This window comes from Lagopus muta, chromosome 17 (assembly GCF_023343835.1).
Source record: "Lagopus muta isolate bLagMut1 chromosome 17, bLagMut1 primary, whole genome shotgun sequence".
Classification (NCBI taxonomy): Eukaryota; Metazoa; Chordata; class Aves; order Galliformes; family Phasianidae; genus Lagopus; species Lagopus muta.
This window is the reverse complement of record NC_064449.1, coordinates 3,512,579-3,531,847: the sequence shown is the minus strand read 5'-3', so window position 1 is coordinate 3,531,847 and position 19,269 is coordinate 3,512,579. Positions and strand designations below refer to the sequence as shown.

The 19,269-nt window shown below is 51.5% G+C and overlaps 2 protein-coding genes across 2 annotated transcripts; both read right to left on the bottom strand.

Moving 5' to 3' along the window:
* Positions 1-1,620: 1,620 nt before the first annotated feature.
* UNC119B (unc-119 lipid binding chaperone B) lies at positions 1,621-4,813 on the bottom strand. The gene is made up of 5 exons (XM_048964481.1): positions 4,577-4,813; positions 4,099-4,212; positions 3,565-3,676; positions 3,168-3,340; positions 1,621-2,312 (listed from the first exon to the last, which is right to left on the bottom strand). Exons 1-5 carry the CDS (start codon positions 4,779-4,781, stop codon positions 2,200-2,202), a joined length of 717 nt encoding a protein of 238 aa, XP_048820438.1. The 5' UTR covers positions 4,782-4,813; the 3' UTR covers positions 1,621-2,199.
* A 142-nt stretch (positions 4,814-4,955) lies between these two features.
* On the bottom strand, positions 4,956-15,946 carry MLEC (malectin). The gene is made up of 5 exons (XM_048964187.1): positions 15,720-15,946; positions 12,739-12,917; positions 11,227-11,403; positions 11,014-11,071; positions 4,956-10,546 (listed from the first exon to the last, which is right to left on the bottom strand). Exons 1-5 carry the CDS (start codon positions 15,907-15,909, stop codon positions 10,317-10,319), a joined length of 834 nt encoding a protein of 277 aa, XP_048820144.1. The 5' UTR covers positions 15,910-15,946; the 3' UTR covers positions 4,956-10,316.
* Positions 15,947-19,269: the final 3,323 nt, after the last annotated feature.

The following is a 19,269-nucleotide window of genomic DNA, read 5'->3' as shown; positions in this document are numbered from 1 at the left end:
GCCTCTTCTGACCTGACCCTGAGTATCTCACAATGCTCCAGCATGGAAAACACCCTCCCAGGCTGCTCTGCCTTGTTGCATTCACCGCCCATTCCTGCAGCACAACTGAATTTCCCCTTGCCAACACAGCACGGGGCCATCTGAAGGCAGTCACTGCAAGAGGCAGCTTGAGCTCCACCTCATGAGCAGCTTTGCTAATTCTGAAACAACTAATGAGATTGCCCCAGTGCCCGTGGAGATGCTGGAAGGGATCGAATGGAGCAGAACTGCCCTTCATCTTTCAGCCTCGCCCCTCTGCATTCCCGAGACATCTGTTGTGGTTGCTCATGATTAATACTCCACCCGAACAAGTCATTTGTTGTGGTTAATCGTAATTAAAATCCTTCCCAAGAGCTGGAGATTCTTCCAGGACTGCCACCACACATACTCTCACTGCTTACCTCGTCACCCGCCGATCCTCTGCACCAAACCTACATCGTTAATCTGCAAGGTTAAGGCAGTGGCTTCCTATTGCTATCTACGCATTAAAAGGCTGTGATGCCCACCTCATTTAATCCTGCTGAGGCATTAATCTACACTGAATCATACTGTATCTGCTGAGGAGTTGGTTCTCAGCTCTCTAGGTGAACAAGCAGAACTAACACTAGCTGAAGTCTCCAGCCCAGACACAACTTAGCTCCCATGTGCAGCAGAGGTGGCTGATCAGCTCAGGGAGGGGATGCAAACAATCCTCATCTTGAGCCAGCAAAATACACAGGAAAGGGTTTTCCTAGCTGAGGTTCTGCATGGTCAGAGCTGGACGCCAGCACAGCTGCTGGGAGGATGGGGTCTCCACTTCCCAGGGCATGGTGCTATTTCCTATTGCCAGATCCCTAAGCGCTGCTGCAAAAAACACCCTTTGGTCTGGCAGAAACTACCTCAGCAGAAGAACATCTTGAAACATAAATAAGCAACTAAGGATACAAAGCAGTGATAGGATCTCAAACAATTAAGAATCATCATATTAATTCTCACAGTTTGGTCATTGAGAATCCCACTCTGTAACACTGAGTAATCTGACCAGGGAAGGTTTCAGCTGCTAGTACCTCAACTGAAAGAAAGCAAGTGAGCTCGTGACACCACCATCTTACCTTCCAGCACCTCTGACAGTCAGGTTTAAAACATTATGATGTATACAGAGATTGAAGCCTAGGAAGCTTTGCTCCCTACATGTTTTTCAAGTGATTTTTCCACATTCTCCCTTCTTCCTCTACACCTCACCAGACTGAAATCTCCCCTCCACCCCAGCTAGGCTGACAATGTGCTGTCAGTTCAAAACCAGTCCATTCTGTAGTAAAAGCCAAAAATCCTACACAAAGGGAAGCAGTAGAAATGAGAAATGATAAATACACTGAGATTAACTTCAGCTCCAAGGTCGACCCTTGAGCTCCAAAATTCAGCAATTTGCTTGAATAAGCTCAAACAAATGCTATTGGAACAACTAAATGATCAACCTGGATAAGGTCCCTTTTTTCTCCTATTGCGTACCTCCAACGATATCTCTGGTAAAACACAGACCAAACCATTCCCAAGAGCAGCTCAAATACCTGGAGGGGGAAGAGAAGATTCCTGCACAACTCAGAAGCTGAATTAGTCTCTTATTTTATCTTTCCCACTGGAGAATACTGGAATGCACCCTAAAAGCTATCTCACCCATGCTACAAACTAAGCCACTAGGCACCAAAGAGATGATCTATCCAACTGAAGAAGAGATCTGCTTTTCAGATGTCACTGGCTACCTCAAGGCAGCAAATTTTCCTGCTAAGAAATAGCTTACCCAAATAATTTGACCTCTTGGAAGAGGGTAGTCACCCAACAGGTGAAACATCGGGAGCACTAGAAGTGCAACCTAAGCTATAAAAACTGTAACAGCAATAATTTTTAAACAGTGCCTCTGATCCATAACCTAACCAGGGTACCAAAAGGCATCCGGAAATGGAGAATGACAGAGGCTGGATATGTTATGGGTGTTGGATAGTGAAGCGTTGCAGGGAGATTTCCTTTACTTTTGCGAGCTGTCTTCTTTGCTTCATGTGCTCAGCCTCATGCAAGAAGAAAAGGTTTGACAGGAAGCCTTGTTGCATGAGAGAGCAAGTCCAGTCCAGTCCTGGACATCTGGAATGGTTAATGGCAGCACAGCTTCCAGCAGCCATATCATGATTACTGTCCTCCATTGTAAGCATAATCGGCCTTGTTGTGCATTATCAACTTGTTGTCCACAAAGTAAAAGCTGTCTGAGCGGGTCTCGTATGGGTTTTCAACCATCAGACGGACTGTGAAAGAGAAAGCTCAATTACATTTAGAAGCCTGTCACACTCTGCTGGGCAGTGCAGTCAGAACAAAAAAGGACACTCAGTGGGATGCACCAGGCTGATGCTCTGCCCTATCCAAAAGAAGCACACAGATCGGCTGGGCACGCATTAAAAGCTCTGGCATGCCCTACCCATTCTTCCTATTCACAGGGCACTGTCAAAAGCAAACAGAGGTGGAGCAATCTCACATAAGACACAGAAACAGTCAGAGCCACCACTAGAGCACAGCAGAAACCATTGTCTGAAAGCAGAGAGGCTGCAACCTGTAAATAAAAGAAAGCGGCTGCACTCTCCACTGGTGTACATGTGAGGTACAAACCCTGCACTCAGGCAGCCACAGAAGTGCCCACGTGCTCTGCTCAATCCACCCCCAGGGCAAACATACCCTGCACAATGCATATTTGCAGAGATCTTGGTAGGCTCAAAAACACACCTCTCAAGAGAAAAACCAGTTCTGCTTCAAAGCTAGAGGCTCAAGACCTAAAAAGCAAGTGCTGAAAACAGATGTGTGACTGCTAAGAGAACCCTTTTCCAGGGTTTTGTTATCTTCTGCACTGCACTGTTAGGCACTGGGGATGACAGCCCCATCACTGGGCAGCTCTTCTTGCAGCCTGTGACTTGACAATGCAGGCTGCCTTAGGCTTTCATTTCTAAGATGGATAATCTGCGGCACAATTCTGTGACTTGGGATTAAGTGCATCTTAAATCAGCTTAATTCCATCCCTCCATCCCCGTCACAATTTTTTGCACAAGTAGAAAGAGAGAGAGAGAAAATGAGCACACACACACAGCTTGCTGCAGAAAGGAAATACTTACTGAGATCTTCTGAGAGCTGAGGGAACTCGTAGATGTGCTCACATGTGTTCCTGCTACTGGGGATGCAGAAGCCAAAATCGAAGTCAAAGTTCTTCAGCAAGCGATCTCGGAAGTAATGCCTCTCAATCATTCGGAAGTTTGACACTGGCTTTTCTCCCACTGTAAACTCCACTCTGTAAGAAAAAAGTAGGAAAAAACAGGTAAGAAAGCCTTCTCTTCCTACTGCAAAACACAGAGCCTTGGACCTGAAACTGCACAAGAACCCAACAGACCGTTCCAGAAAAATACTTTACATTGTTAGTGTACAGTTGAGTTCTCTCAAGTCCTTGATTCTAGCTATAAGCTGCTCAGTGGCACAGCTGATTTTGCCCTCAGATTTCTGTGAACACATACTCACGTTGCACCAACAGTCCGAAGACGAAGAAATGCTGGGGTGAACTGGTAACGAACAAAGCGGCCTGCACTGCTGTCCAGTTCACTGCTGTCATCTTCATCCTCGTTGTCTTGCTCTAGAAAATGCAGCAGCACTGAATTATTCTGCCAACAGCACATGTGTAAGGTAATACTGGCTGGTGGACAGGACAAGCCTACAATTAGTTGGGCACGGAATGAGAAGGAATTGGTCACACAGTCATACTAGCACTAAGAAATAAAGAGAAAAACTGGTAACAGCCAGCCCAGCCTCAGTGGTCCTGGTGCCACAACCACCTTCAGCCTCACCAGATATCCAAGAAGACCTGCCACTAACAAGGCAAGTTCTGCAGCTGACAGTATACCCCTATCGTGCTATATTCACGTTTTTATAGCATAACCTGGAAGTTTTCCATCAAAGGTAAACTCAGCCCCGTGCTCTGGGAAGGACTCAGTCCCCAGGATGCTACAAGAGCCGTCAGCTGTGCACAGCCCTGCCCCGCAGCCCAGCGCCGCACACCTGCAGCAGACGGCTTGGCGATTTCGAACAGCACCGTCCCCGTCTCCAGGTCTCGGATCTTGAACCTGGTGAAGTCGATGTTATAAATGTTATCCTCGGGTTTGCACAAATAGTCTGGAAGAAAACACGGAGGAACGTTTCAGAAGATTTCGGAGCGACTACAAAGGGACTCATTACTATTTCTGACCATCCCTGGCCCCGTCAGATGCGAGAGGAAGGCACGAAAGCACACCGCGGGTGTGCAGAGCGACAAGGGGAAGGGTGGGGACAGGAAAGCGGAGCGCGGCGTCCCGCGGGGGGGAAGAAAAAAAAAGAAACCACCCAACTTTCCGCAAGCGGCAGCAGAGGCGCAGGCAGCGCCCGGCGGGCTGCACGACCCCAGCGCGGCGGCACCGGGCAGCGCGCAGCGCACAGCGCACGGAGCCCAGCGCCCGCCGCGGCCTCCCGGACCTCCCGCCCCGCACCGCCCCGCACTCACTCTCCGTCACCCGGCACAGCCCCAGGACGTGCTCGGGCCGGACGGTCTCCAGCTCCAGCAGTTCGGATTCGGTCCACGGCGCTCCGCTCCGCGGGGCTGCGTCCGCCGACCCGCGTCGCCCCCGCAAACGGCTCAGGGCCCCCCCGCTCCCCGGCGGCGGCTTCTTGTCGGGTCCCGCCGCCGCCCGCGCCCTGGAGCCGCTCATCGCCCCGCCGCCGCCGCCAAGATGGCCGCCGCCTCCCGCCGTAGCTATGGGAGCGGGGGCGGCGCCGCGCGGGTCAGAGGGCGCGGGCGTTGCCGAGCGACGGCGGCGGGGACGGACGCGAGGCGGCCCCCGAGCCCCGGCCCCGAGAACAGAGCGACCACCGCGGCACAGCCACAATAGAACTCCGTTTATTTGCCTTCCACGCGCTGCCGGTGGATTTTAGAACATCCCCTCCGCCCGACGCCGTGGGGAAATGCAAAAATAAAGCAGCTACCGCGTTCCAAAAATAAGACAGGCCGCCCTCAGCTCCGCAAAGCCCCCGCGATCACAAACACACATCTGTGCTTTTCACCCAGGGCCCAACCAGCAAAACGAGCCGCGGTAACACAGCGACCCTCAGCGCCAGCGGGGCAGCTCCAGCACCGCCTCCAACCCCAGCGCGATGCTCTTGGGGCAGGAAAGCCCCGAGCCCTCGAAACACTCATCTCCGATGTTACCATCGGGTTTGCAGCTGTTTGGCTGCAGCACGGAGCAGCACGGTGCGACAGGCACGGCCTCCTCCATGCGCTGGGCACAGGGGGCACAGCTCGCCCTCCTCTGCCCCCCCCCCACCCAGCACAGCACTGCACTTCGCCCCTCGCCTTCACCCCTCCCTCACACAACCTCTCCAGCACAGACCTCTGACGTTTGCAAAAGATCGTTCCCATTTTCTACTCGGCCAGCGCCGTTTTCTACAGGGGAGGAAAGCACTTCTGTCATTGATTTATTATTATTATTATTATTTTTTAATATATTTTTTTTTATTTTTGTATTTTTAAATAAAGCACTTTTTGGGAAAAAAAAAAAATAATAATCAGAACCTATCGAAGAACCTGCAGCAGTCCCACTGCTCAGCCTGGGGACAGCACCGCCTCACCCCTCCCCCTCCCACACCTACCCCCCAATCTCCAAAAATAGTATTTAATATACAGCAATAAACTCTGAGCAAGCCAGAGTCCCGGAAGACATGGACCTGCTTTCAGCTCTCCCGTGCCAGCACCACGGGATGGAGCCCATTGGGACCAAGCAGAACACACACACGTGCCCCAGCCCAGCATGAAGCAGGAGCTGCACAGGAGGCCTGTTGTACACAACCACGTTCCTGAGCCCCGGCAGCTCCAGCCCAGTATTGTGGCCGTGCCATCGAGAGTACTGTGGGACCAGCTGGAGAGGACAGACTGGTGGAACCAGGCTGACATATAAAAAAAAAAGCATCCTTGAATTGTATTAGACTTTGGCATTTGTTGTGGAGATGCAGAAGCGCCGGTAGGTAAATGAGCTCAGTGCTGGCCCAGCTCCCATTTCTCTTGGATTCTCAGCAGGGATATTTCCCTCCCCATCACGAGTGCATGAAGCAGACATATCTCTCCCACACTGAAACACCAGAGCCTGAAACACTCGGTGCTTCGCAGCTGCTCAGAATCTGGCTCACACCAAGGGCTGTAGCTGCTCTGCTGGTCATCTCCCTCCTGCTGCTGTTTCCCATCAACAAAGGGCCTGCTCAGCCAGGCTTCCAACACCAAGACATCCTGGCTGTTGCCACCTCACTTCAATGCAAAGGAAGGCCAAGGGACACCTATGGGCCTCTGCTCCCTGGGGCAGGGGAAGCCCTCAGCAGGTGAGCCCAGGGAGCAGGAGGATCCCAGCCAAGCTCTGCAGGCAGAAGCCTTGAGCACCAAAGGATTACCAGGACACAGCTGCAACTCGCTCTGCTCTGAGCTGTGCAGACACGCAGGCACCAGACTGTCTAGAAGCTCTCCATCCCACCTCAGGTGATTCCTGGGGCAGACAAGACCTGGAAGAGCTCTTCCAGTTCTTCTGTCCCCTGCTACGCTTTTTTCCCCATTGACTTCGAGGGCTGGAACCAAAGATTCTCACTCACAGTTCTGTGATTCAGCTGTGACCTCCAGAGCTGGATCAAGGGACAGTGAGACAGCCTGTAGCTGAGCACATGGGCAGGGAATATTTATCCCTTGGGTGAAAAACAACACAACCCAGAAGCTCCTTAAAAAAAAAGAAAAAAAAGAAAAAAAAAAAAAAGGAAAAAAAAAAAGCTTATTCAAATGGACTTTTATTCAAAGCCCGACAGAAAGGCACCAAAAAGATGGGAATTCATTTGGCTTTCTGCTCCCTGCCACCTAGGATACCCAAAAGGGTCCGAGCTGTTGTTGTAGGTACACACATACAGACATGAAGAACAGCCTGCATGAAGGTAGCAAAACACAGAGCACGAGCTGTGAGACAACTGCCAGCTGTGCCTCTGCATCCCCAGGACAGAGCAGAGAGGCTGATAAGGGGTAATTCAACCAGCACTACCCTAGGGCTGGATCCAGGCCCAGAACATGATCAGCAGCATCGCCTCACCTTTACTCAGGGGAAGCTTTATTCAAATTGCCCTACCTGCCCCTCTCTGCACAACTACTCCAACCACCGAGCCAGGCTCTGCTCTAGTCCTGCTTCCCACACTGCTGCACAGAGACACACTCTACATTTGCCTGCTGAGCTCTGCAGCAAAGCACGAAGAGCCCCATCTCTGACCGCATCCAGTTAAACACTGCCTTGGACATTTCCTCAATCACCCCTGCTGGAGAATCACAGCCAGCCCAAATGTTTCCTTCCCCAGATCAGGCCAGGTACTTTATCACACCCATCTGGCTGGCTTGCAGGTGCCAGACGGATGACAAGGAAAGCCAGACTGAGTGTGTCCTTCCCATACTGTCCTCCTGTGTCCCCACATGGTTTGTTTGATGGCTCTGTCTCAGCCAGACCTGCCATGAGAGGATGGACCAACAAAGAAAACCACTCACATCACCACGAGGGATCAGAAACTCCCCGGTCACATGGAGAGTTAACATCAGCTTCGCAGCAGTGACAAAAATGCATAAAGCCAGAGCCAAAACAACTAAGCTGAAGCCAAGAAGACTGAACCATTTCTACTCCATATTCCTATTCAGATGAGACAAATTCATTTGAACTGAGAGAAAGCAGAACACAACAGACTAAACCCTGCTCAGCTTTGCCTTAGGGTGGCTGATGGCACCAAAGAGGTTCCCTGCTTGGCAAGAGGCAGGGATAAAGTATCCTACAAGAGTAGGGCACACCTACACACACAGCCCTGTTTTCATGCTCTGCTGCAAGGTGCAGAGATTACCAGGGCAGCAACAAGAAGCTGAGTGACTTCCTGATGGAAGGATGCTAAAAAATAATAATAATAATAATTAAAAAAAAAAAACCAACACCAGAACAACCCAAAACTTACAAGGCTTGGAGAACAACTGCTCCTTACAGAGAAGACTGCTTTCAAATCCAGGTTCTTTGCTTAACAAATCAGGGCATTTTATGCTTCTCAGACTGATAACGATCTAAATGTCTCTATGCTCCAGTTAGAGCAATCCAAAAAACACCAGGGAATCTTTGTAGGCACTGTCACTAAACAAAACACAGCTCCTACTGAAGACTTGTATAAGCACTAGGATTTTAACAGCACCTACAAGATGAAGCAAACAACTTCAAGCTTACTGCCCTTTCATCCCTGGGTTTGCTGTTAAGATCTGCCCTCTCTGAAGTCTGTCTTCTCCTTCTACGTGTGGTAGGGACTCTCTTGCATGAACAGAAATAGCCAGTCTGGAGAAGCAACGGGAGGGAAGTTCAATTGTTTGCTTTTCAGCACTCAGAATGGCTGTCAGGCCCATTGCAGTGATGTATGCTACCAAAAAACAGCCAAGGTTCAGTGCCACTGCTGCAGACATTAGCACTGTGACACCTCGAGCTCCTGTTTCAGGGCCCATGAGCTGACAGCTCATATCACAGCTTGAGGGCTATGAAAAAGTAAAGGCTTCAGCTGCTCTGGTCCAGCAGAAAGGTTGTCCCTCAAATCCTGACCCTTGTCAGCTCAAAGAAAGTCTGAGCCACTGCACAGCATCAAACCTGAGAACTAGGAAAACTCAGGTGCAGGAAGGAGCAGCAGCAAGGACATGGCTCAGAGCAGCTGTACCAGGAAGAGAGCACAAGAACAAGACAGCATGAGGTAAAGCTCACCAGGACTGAAGGTGACCCAGCCCTACCTGGCCTAAATCCTTCTCCTGAACACAAATACCTCCTTGGCCACATCAGAGGCCAAGAGCATGGGAACCAGCTCCTCAGGGTCAGCAACTCCAGGCCAGAAAGTGCAGGGAGGGCTCAGACTAGCAGTCAGGCACAGACTCTACATGTGGAAGCAGAAGCCTCTTACAGAAAGATCCCTTGGGGAAGGTGGGTGACCTGGCTCATCAGCCTGTCACCAAGCAACAGGGAAATCGATGGGCCTTGTCTGCAGTGTTCTGCTTGCTTCCAGATCTCTGGAGAGTAACAAATCACCTTGTGCTATCGTACTGAAAGGGTGGATGTCTGCCCCTTGATACGCAGAAGGTTGCGCTGAGGGCAGATGCTAACCAGCTCTGCACTTCTCACCACTGCAGGCAGGTCTGGTCTGTTCAACAGGGAGTGAAAGCTCTCAGGAGCATCCTCAGGGTTGCTCCACTCTGTCCTGTGTCACAGGGCAGCAGGGGAACTCATTGGTATGAAGCTGAAGGAACAAGGACCTCCTCGTTAGGCCATTTGATTCTCAGCTTCTTCTGATGACAGGTCACTTGCTAAAAGGGGCAAAATAAGAAACTGGGCTTAAAATGAACCTTTTAAAATAAAACAATACTAAAGGAAACAAAAGCCATAATCAATACAGAAAACAAGTGCATCTGATCAGATGCAAGCGTCAGCCTTTTGCAGGCTACAGCGGAATCCCTCTGCAATGGATCTAACATTACAATTGTCAGGCTAGGAAAGTTCTCTCCCAACTGGTGCAGCAAATCAGGCCAGATAAATTCCTCCTCTCCTGGCACAGTCTGCACTCTTAGGAAGGGAAACATCCCCACAGAGGCTGAGTGGCCAGCTGGAGCCTCAGTATCTTTACGCAGGTGAGTACCATACATCGTGTTGCACATTCAGGGAGATGCTGAAGAACCAGCCTTTGTTCTCCATAGTTGCTAGTCACCCAACAGCACCACAACACTTCCGTGCTCCTGGACAAAACATGTACCCAGGCCTTGTCATAAGAGCTGCTTCCCGGCTTAGGGAACTGTATTCCACCCAGCAAAGGCAGAGATCTTGCAGCACGCAGCTTTCTTTCATTATGGGATGTGGCCCAGGACTGCTACCATCAGCTTCCGATAGCCCAACACACAGCCAGCCAGGACTCAGTTCACTCTTGGATGCCCCAGGGAGGATCAGAGGCTGCACATGGTGCGATGGGGAAGGCAAGGGCCTTGCTGCTTGCTGCTTGCTGGCAAGGGGAAGGTAAGCTTCTTCCTCTTACCTGGACCTGCTATTCATTCCAAGTGAATCACCTTTTTTTGTTTGTTTGTTTTCCTTAAATTATGAACAATATGGAGAAATTGAAAGCAACCGTGTTTGGTCCAACTCCTTCCCTCCCAGCCCCTTGGCTGATGCTCTGTAGGGCTCTCACAACCGGCAGAGGCAGAAGAGGGTAGGAATGAAGACACCAAAGGCCACCAATATAGGGAACATGAGGCTGCTGTTGTCTGAGGCATAGGGGTTTGGTGTGCGTGGGCCTGATTGAACCCGGTTCTTATTTGCCTGTTTTTTAACGCTGGAGCCATCATCATATTCATCCTCATCATCGTCGTCCTCTTTTTTCTCCAGACCTGGGTGTGGTTGCAGCTTTGGAACATCTGTTGAACAAGAAGAAAAGTCACAAGGAGGCAGGATGTAACCCAGGAAACCTCCCTGTCCTCAGAAGTGAGTGAGGAAAACAAAGCTCCAGGTAAGAAACACGTAACTACTACCTAAAAGAACTCCATAAGTTACTTGTTTGCAGGACTGCTGCTAACATACAAAGCTAGAGAGAATTCATTTGCAGCTATAACTTAAGACCAACTAGACACGTTCCTTTCTTCTCTACTCCATATGCAAGAAGTCTTGTACCAAATTTGTGTTACTTATTCTGAAAATGACAGCTTTGTGCACGTACAGAGGGGAATGCTAAGACACCTATCTCATTCTGCACCCTGTGGGAATGTGCTGATAGAGAAACAGCCTTGGCAGAGGTAGCTCAGAAAGAGCTATGATCTCATGGTCTGAGAAGCAGCAGGCTGATCTCCAAAGGGAAAGAGCCTTCTGGCTCAGAAACTATGCTCACCTTCCACTGTTCCTTGCAGGATGTACAGGGCACAGATTTTCGGATTGTCATAGTAGCCCTAGAGAAAGTGAAGATGGAAGTCAGTGCTACAGCATAATTCAAGAAACAATCTCCCCACCTACTGCCATCTTCCCCACCCCCAGCACACATCTGCATCACGTGGCTGGGAAAGAAAAGGGAAAAGGAAAATAAAGGCCAGCAAAGCCTCGTTACCTTTACAAACTCAATATGAAGCTTTCCTGTGAACGTTGAAACTTCTCCCTGGACACTTAGTTTTCCCTTTTTGATACTCATGGGAATGATCTCATCATGAGCTGTGCTATGTCCAACTCTGTCAAAAATGTCCAAGTCCTTCACCACCACGTGGCCATTCAAGCGAACATCAAACACCTTCAGGGCGGAAGAAACGACAGTGTCAGAACAGATTCAGGCATGCAACAGTTGAAAGGGGAAAACCAGAAAGCATTGCAACATGCACTGTACCACCACGCATTCTCCACTCCCTTGAGAAGGATTCAGAAGCCAAAAGCATCCAGGTAAAGACACTGAGGCATTAAGGTTGCTTTCAGATACCCTGAAATTTGCCTCTTACTTCTAACATAATTCCTGCTGTTCAAAACTGAGGACAACACAATTCTGTTCTGTTTTTCATCATTTCCTTTCACAGCTTTCCATCTGCTGGCTGAGGACCTGCTCCTTCCCTAGGGAGAGTGTGGCACACCATACCCAGGGAATGAGGCCATTTCTAACAAACAGCCCCAAGCAAAGCAGGGAACAGGAAACACACTGGTGAAGCTACTGACAGGATGCAGGGTTTGAAGGAGATGAAGTGATCAACTGCTAACCACATCTGAATTCAGAGTGAAAGTCCTCCTCGGGGCCTTAATGACTCAAACTTCATGAAGCACCTGGGGAATCCCAGCAGAACCACATGAGAGAAGAAAAGCCAGAGATGTCTCAGCTCTTCAGCTTAATCTGAGACTGTTTGTTGCATCCTTTCTGTAAAGCAGCCCCATAGTTCTGTTCCCTGAAATACTTCTCCGTCAGAATGGCAGTACAGTGTTTAAGAAGAGCTCTAAAGCAGCTGACAGAGTGAGGGTAAAGCCAGATTGAAATACACGTTTCTCTTCCAATTTATCACAGGGCATTGGATTCTTTGTGCTTTTGCTTCCACATCTTTACAAGAGGGATTTCAAAAGCAGGCAAGGATTATTGATCTCCAGAGAGCTTTGATGAGGGGTTGAATTTGACACTGTAGGCACACAGTTATTTTGAACCATTATCAGTTATTACACTCATACAAACTGTTTCAGTAGTTTATTTAACCCAGATCACTTTCCTGATTCAGTATGTGCAATACTTGCTCCACAACAGGCATGCAGTTGCATCAGACACAAGCAGACAGGGAAATGGCAAAAACACTTCTCAAACACAGCACAGCCTAAACAGATCATAAAAATCCAATGCTACTTATGTGCTGTTGCACATGTTTGTTTGAACACTCTCGTAATGCAGTTTTACAGGTCAAACGTGTATCCGTCGTGTGGAAGAGGTTCCATGTATCAAACCACTCTCTTATGAGCTCTACAGATGAAGTTAACCTGTAGCGTCTCACTTTACTTTCTCCATGCAAAGCATAAAAAACAGCAGAGGCAACCCAGGCATAGACAGCTTTAACTATCAAAGAGACAGGAAAGCTCAGAGCGGCACAGAGCTGCTGCTTACCTTCTGTTGAGATTGTGCAAAGTAAACCTCTGCAAACTTCAACACCAACACGTAGTCACCCTCTTCTTTGATGGGAACTTCGTAGCCAAAGGTTTCCTCATTGTAACGCTCTGTCTGGTACAGGATCTGATCTTCTGCATTGGACCGCAGGATTGGTAGCTTCATACCATAGTCAGAAGCTGTATTTCAAGCACAGAACAGTTCATTTGGTTAATTTCTGAGGAACACGAACAGATGCTTTATTTTCTCTTAAGTGCTTAATTGCACATGGCCTTAGCACTCACTGCCCTAGTGAGACCCATTCTCACTCCTTGCTCTGGTCAGGAGAAGGCACTACTGGAGCAGAAGCAGCCAAAATCCCTGAACCTGGGTCCTGCAGAAAAATGGGTCTGGACCTGCTGCAGTCCCAGAGACAAAACTCACTCACAGTTTCAAAAAGAAGAGCTGGTTTCACATACAGGGCGCAGAGCCAAAAGACTTGGCCCCAGACTCCTGCTTCAAAGAGGAAAAACGCCTAAAAATGTTTTTACAACATTTTCAATGTATAAACTCTGAGTACAGAACCTAAGCAGTCACTTCAGGACTGACTACAGTCATTCATTCAGCAGGTTTGAAGTTAGCAGGCAGTGGCATTAGGTTTTAGAGACTCACCCTCCAGCAGTAAAAACCTGGGGGATGGCAGAAGGGTGAAAAGCAGCAGATAAGACTTACGAAACCCTTTCTTCTCACCACAGGCAGGCAGTATGTGTCAGCTTGAAGAAGGAAGCAGGAAAAGTACATAAGGGTTTCAAGAGTAGCTCCATCTCACAGCCACTCAGCTGAAACGGGCACCAACTGCAGGTTGAGTCCCCTAAGAAGGGTTCAAACAACACTACCAACAGCTGAGAAAACAACAGAAATCATAACATTGCCTCTTCTTGCTCCCCACCTCACCACCTCTCAGGAGCTCTCACCCTGACTTGGCATTCTGTTGTGTTACTGTGTAAATGCAAACTGATGTGTGCCTTGAGAGCTCAGAACAGAATAATGCCTCAGCAATGCAGGAGGGAAGGCTGCAGGCACCCAAAGCCCACTGGCACCTCGGCCAGCAGAAGTTGACCCACACCAAGTTATCTACTGACACTTGCCACGTCCACCCCTATTTCCATGGGAACAGACACTGCGCTGGCCAAGACAAAGCAAGAACTTCTAACCCAGAACATATTGCCAAAGATGGAGCCAATGCAAACGAGCAAGAGGAAATTAATGCCAGTTCTTCATCTCCTGTTTCACACGCAGCTACTCAGACAATATTACATGCTGCTGCTCTTTGCCACTCCAAGCAGGGCACAAAGACTGGAGGCTCTGATCAGCAGAAATACAGCGGGTGAAAAGTTTAACCTGTCCTCCCACACAGACATCTCCAGATTACAGCAGTCACAAACCAAGGGCTCCACAGAAGTCAGCTCCTATCAGAGGAAAGCCTGTGTATAAAGGAAGCCCATTAATAGCCAAGAAGGTAACTGGAGAGGAAGAGCTGTCACCCAGAGGACTGTTGACACAGCCATGAAAGTGAGCTTGATTTCCCAGTGCATTAGGTGTGCTCAGGGGCAGCTCACCAAGAGGCAAGTGCACGCATTACAGACACGTAATTGCTATCAACACATTCTGTTCCTCAGGGCTCAGCATCTGGGACTGAGACTCGAAAAGCCCAGAGGTGAAGTGCTGCCCCACATCCTTCCCTCCCAGCCTGCCACGTACTCCCAGTCAGCCATTACATGCCGACCAAACAGAGAAGCCTGGCATGAACCAAACAATTGTGCAATAAAAAGCCATTGAAGGAAACACACTTAATAGCTCAAAGGGGTAAAGTCTTCTTGGCCGTGCCTGGCACCATTGGCTACAGCAGGCTTACTGACAGCCTGCTGTGTTCAGAGAACACGGGCTTTCCCCAAAGGAGGAGCAAGCCACAGCGTGCTCAGAAAAGACCCTTTTTTCCTCAACTCAGAAACAAGTCCACCAGGTCATTCTCCTTCTGGTCACACACAAAAGGCGTGTGGAAGGAGCTGAGCCATCCTGATCAGCACCTCAGGGCACAGGATGAGAAACTGAGAACCCTATTAATATTTAAATGTAACCTCTTCCACACAGTGTGCAGAGGGCTCACCGTACAGCACGGTGCTGCTCCCCACACAAGGTCCCAGGGCAGTCCTCGCAGCCCTCAAACACATACACACAGAGAACAAACAGCTCTCTGCGCTCCTGCACTCACCTGCAAGCGGCAGCAGGAGCAGCTCAGCATTCATGGATCGACTGAGATGCGGTTCACTGATTATGAGAAACGGGCAAAACTCAGACAACCTGGGGGGCTTCGGGGGAAGTACAGCAAGGTAACCCAGTGTGACAGCAGCTCCCCAGCCGCTCGCAGACAGAAGCTTCCAGCGATTAGGGAGCAGCAACGGCTGAGAACGGCTCCTCTGCTCCTGCGCTTCAGCCCCTGCCCCGTCCCTGCCGCTCACACGGTGCTGCCCGGCCCGGGGCAGAGCTGCAGGAAGACGGCGCAGCAGCGCGTGCTGGCAGAACTCGCTGTGGAAACTGGGGTCTTGCAGTGGAAAAAAGGCAAACGGGAGCCAGGCGGCTGCACGCTGCCGGTTTGGCTGCCTAAGCGTTCACGTCACCTTCCCAGGCGAAATTCCACTCCGCTCCACGAGGAGCGAGGAGGCAGGGGGAGGCAGAAGGGCAGCAGAGCAACGCCCGTCGGCCCCGCACCACGACGGCCCGCAGGCCGCGCTCCCCCTCGAGGCCAACAGCGCCCGGCACCGCAGCCCCGCGGGGACGCGGACGGGCCCTCAGCGGCTAGACTCGGGGCGGCGCTGCGGGACGCGGGCCCGGACGCCACCGTTACGGACGGGCTCCGCCGAGAGGAGCGGTCCGGGCCCGGCTGCCCGCCCTCCCCCGACCCACCTCCCCCGGAACCGGCGGCGCGGCCCCCCCGGCCTCACCTCGGCCCACGCGGCCCTCGAGCGGGTCCTTGCGGAAGTGGATGCCGTTCACGTCCACATGGGCATCGCCACCCGCGTTGACGGCCCAGACCACGCTGTCGGCGAGGCCGCCCGCCGCGCCCCGCAGCAGTGCCGGCAGCAGCAGCAGCAGCACCGGCAGCGGCGCCCCGCGCGCCCCGGCGCCCACCATCTCGGGCTCCAGGCGCTGCGCCCGCCGCCCGCCCCTTCCTGCTGTCGCCTGGGGGCGCCCTAACCCGCTGCCGGGGCGGGCCGAGCGCCGACCAATCCATAAGCCGCGAATGGAATATTAAATCTACGTCCGTTCCCTATTGGACAGCCTCGAGACGTTATCTGCATATTCATGACGCGCGCGACCAATGGCGAACGGGAGCGGGAGAGTAGGCTCGACCGGGAGGCGCGGGGATGGCGGCGCAGCGGTGGGAGGCGTGACCGGCCGGAGCGCAGCGGCGCTGAGTGGGCCGCGCGGAGCGGGGAGCGGAGCTGCCGACAGCGAGCCGGGACAACCCCGGGCCGGTACCGGCTTTCCCGGAAAGGACAGCGGCGGCACAAACCAGAGCGACAGCACGAAGCGCGGCCTCAGATCGACGTGCCGCCGTGCGCCTGAGGAGGAGCCGCGCCCACTGCGCTCCGCCAATCACGGAGCTCCAGCGCGGCCCGAACGCGAAGCATTGTGGGACGGCGGGAAGCGGGAGCTCGGCGGGTTGCCCGGCAACGGCGGGGAGCGGCGCGGGGCTCGCGCGTCCCTGGGGCGGGCAGCGGGGCCGCGGCTGTTCAGTGCTTTGCTTCCCTTCCGTCTGAGGGCTCAGCCTTTTTAGCTAGCGAAGCAATGAGCGTTGCAACACCTGCCAGGAGCAGAGCACGTGCCAGTAACTAACCTGGAGGATGATTCGCCAATAATTAGCGAGCTGGCTTGAAGCAAGAGGGATTAGCGGAGCAGGGAGTGAGATCGGGCAGGAGGAGCACTTGTCCTGCCACCAGCAGAGCAAGGTGGGTGTGCTGTGATGACCTGCACCCGTGATGTCCCACGCCGCTGCCACATAATTGCTACCTGCAGCCACTGATGGCCTGGATTGCACCCCAGAGGCTCTGTGTGCTGCTGCTAATCCATTGAACTTCCTGGTCCCTCGGTTCAGGCAGGATTTAAACCAGTAACCTACAAGTGAAAGGCTCAGGGTTGTTGTCTTGACCCCTTGATCTCCCTGTCACCTGGCAGCTGTGCTGAAATAACTCCCAGTTGGGAATTAGGCCCACCTGGTCTGCAGCCCTGCTGATCCATGTGTGGGACGTGTGTTTTGGATATTAGCCATTTCCTGCAGGAAAAAGAGATCAGGATATCTAAAAGGAGCGATGGAGAAATGCGGGGCAGAAACAGACCTTGTGGCTGCAACAGAGAAGAGATATCTGAGAGGTCAATATGAGCCAGCCTCACTGCCGGGCCAGATCCAAGCCAACTGCATGGGTCTGGTGTGCCTGGAGGGACCTGCTCTGCCTCGTTGTCTGGAGCTATTTGGAAGGCTCCCTAATAGGGGTTTGAAGATGAGAGCAAAAGGATTATCTCTGGAATTAGATTATTTAAATTGGAGCTTTAATCTCTGGCCCTGCCAGCACAAGAAAATAAGAAAACTCCCTGGGATTATGTGGGTTTTGTTGTGCAAACAAAACCAGCAAGAGCTTGTGGCAGGACAAAAATGAATGCTTGAAGACCTGCCCTGTCTGACCTGTTTGATGTATCACGGGAAGACCTGGCAGGAAAGAGCTGGAGGTCATGTAGCAGAGCTTAGCTTTCCTCGAAAGCAGCTGTGGCTCCAGGACTGCCAATGGCACAAAGGTGCCCTGTGGCCACCCCTACCCCATGCCAGCACCCCAGTGCTTCTGGGGAAGACATATACAGCCCTGCCAGGTTGCAGACACAGGAACCCATGTAAGTTAGCAGGGAACATCTCCATCCACTATGACACTGTGCTTGGGGACAATCCTGTGCAGTGCAAAGCACTGCAGCCTCCAGAAATACGTTTATTATTTTAAATAAATTAAGGCTGTGTCCTTCAATCTGCTGCTGTGAGCAGAGCAATGTGTCGGTTCAAGTTGGCTGTTGGCTCCTCTTCCCACCAATGCCTGTTGGGTTTCTGCATGCTAGCTCCAGCACAGGGCTCAGGCTGGGTTGTTGCTGGTCTCGGCAGCCAGCCAGTCACTGTGGCACACAGGCTAGCAGCAAATCCAAACTCTCAGCATACATAAATGCTTCTCCCTCAATGAGCTCCAATGTAAGTAAAGCACATCTGCATGCAGACTCAAGCCTGAACAGGTCTGACTCCTCTGCAGTATTATCCTAAGCACACACATGGCACACCAGGACTCTGGACTCTGCTCAGTTTATCGCCCTTACCCTCCCCTAAGCCCAGTACAGCTGCTGTGCTGTACATTTTCCAATTTCTCAGCTCAGACACACATTTCTAAGATGACCAGCTACAATGATAAATAGAAACAGACACAGAGTCTGCACACACCCACTGGCAAATAAACTTTTTTTGCTGCGCTGTCAGGTACCTACTTGCATTCCCTTTTGTGTGTGCATACAAACCTAGGCCAGTGCACGTGCTTGTGCTAACACGGTTACATGCACATACAAAAAGCATAGTTCTTCCACTGCTGGGTTTTAGTTGTTGCTGCAACTATGCTAGTTGGCACAGCAACGGGAAAGCAGAAGAGAAAATCCCCCTTTGGGATGTGGATTTGTGGACCCTGATAACACAAGAGGGAGCTTGGGAATTGAGAGATCTGTGATGAAGAAAGCAGAAGGATATTGGTCTCCAATCTCCAGTGTGGAGGAAGCAGGCAGTGGGAGAAAACAGCTCCCAGTTGCACTGAGAAACCTATAGCAATCATGATGTCTTTTGAAGTCAAGCAGGAATTCACCCTGGTGATTCATGACAGAGCCTCTGCATAGAAAAAAGGGATAACTGCAGGTCCTGGGGGGTAGGAAAACAGAGCGGGAGGTTGTGAGCAGCTTGGGGAAAGGAGAAGGACAAGGGTGTCTGGAAGCAGCAGGCAGGGTGTGGAAGCTGCTGCCATGGTCACTGCTGCAGGAATGCAGGATTCTCAAGTGTGATCAAGCTGGAGAATGGGGCCCCGCCACACAAGGAGTCCACAGGGCTTCTGGCCAATCCTCAGCACCAACGGTTACAACAGCCCCACAGCACAGTCCTTCACTGTGCATACGCTGACAGTCAGGTTTGAAAATGTCCAAAAATGGGAGGGTAGATATGGCTGCCTCACCTGGTGCCATTCCTCCTGTTGCTCCTCACTCTGGGGCTGCAGGAGCTCTCACTCGCCCCACTGCAAGTGGGGTGGAGAGGTAGGGGCCAGCAGCAGGGAGGGCAGAGCCCGGCTTCAGGCTTTGTAGCTGGCAGGGTCTCCCTGTCCCACAGCCAGGACTGGCCCTGAATCCTGGTGCAACATGCCAACGTGTGTATCTGCCACAGCCCTTCCCCCCAGCCCCACCACCGCCTCTCACACGGACATCCAGGCT

Coding starts and splice junctions, on each gene's coding strand:
- UNC119B (XM_048964481.1), bottom strand. CDS start 4,781: ATGAGCGGCTCCAGGGCGCGGGCGGCGGCGGGACCCGACAAGAAGCCG. Junction 4,213..4,576: donor GCTGTGCCGGGTGACGGAGA/GTGAGTGCGGGG, acceptor GTTTTCTTCCAG/ACTATTTGTGCAAACCCGAG. Junction 3,677..4,098: donor CGCCAAGCCGTCTGCTGCAG/GTGTGCGGCGCT, acceptor TGCATTTTCTAG/AGCAAGACAACGAGGATGAA.
- MLEC (XM_048964187.1), bottom strand. CDS start 15,909: ATGGTGGGCGCCGGGGCGCGCGGGGCGCCGCTGCCGGTGCTGCTGCTG. Junction 11,072..11,226: donor TTCATATTGAGTTTGTAAAG/GTAACGAGGCTT, acceptor CACTTTCTCTAG/GGCTACTATGACAATCCGAA. Junction 10,547..11,013: donor CCTGCAAGGAACAGTGGAAG/GTGAGCATAGTT, acceptor CTTGTTCAACAG/ATGTTCCAAAGCTGCAACCA.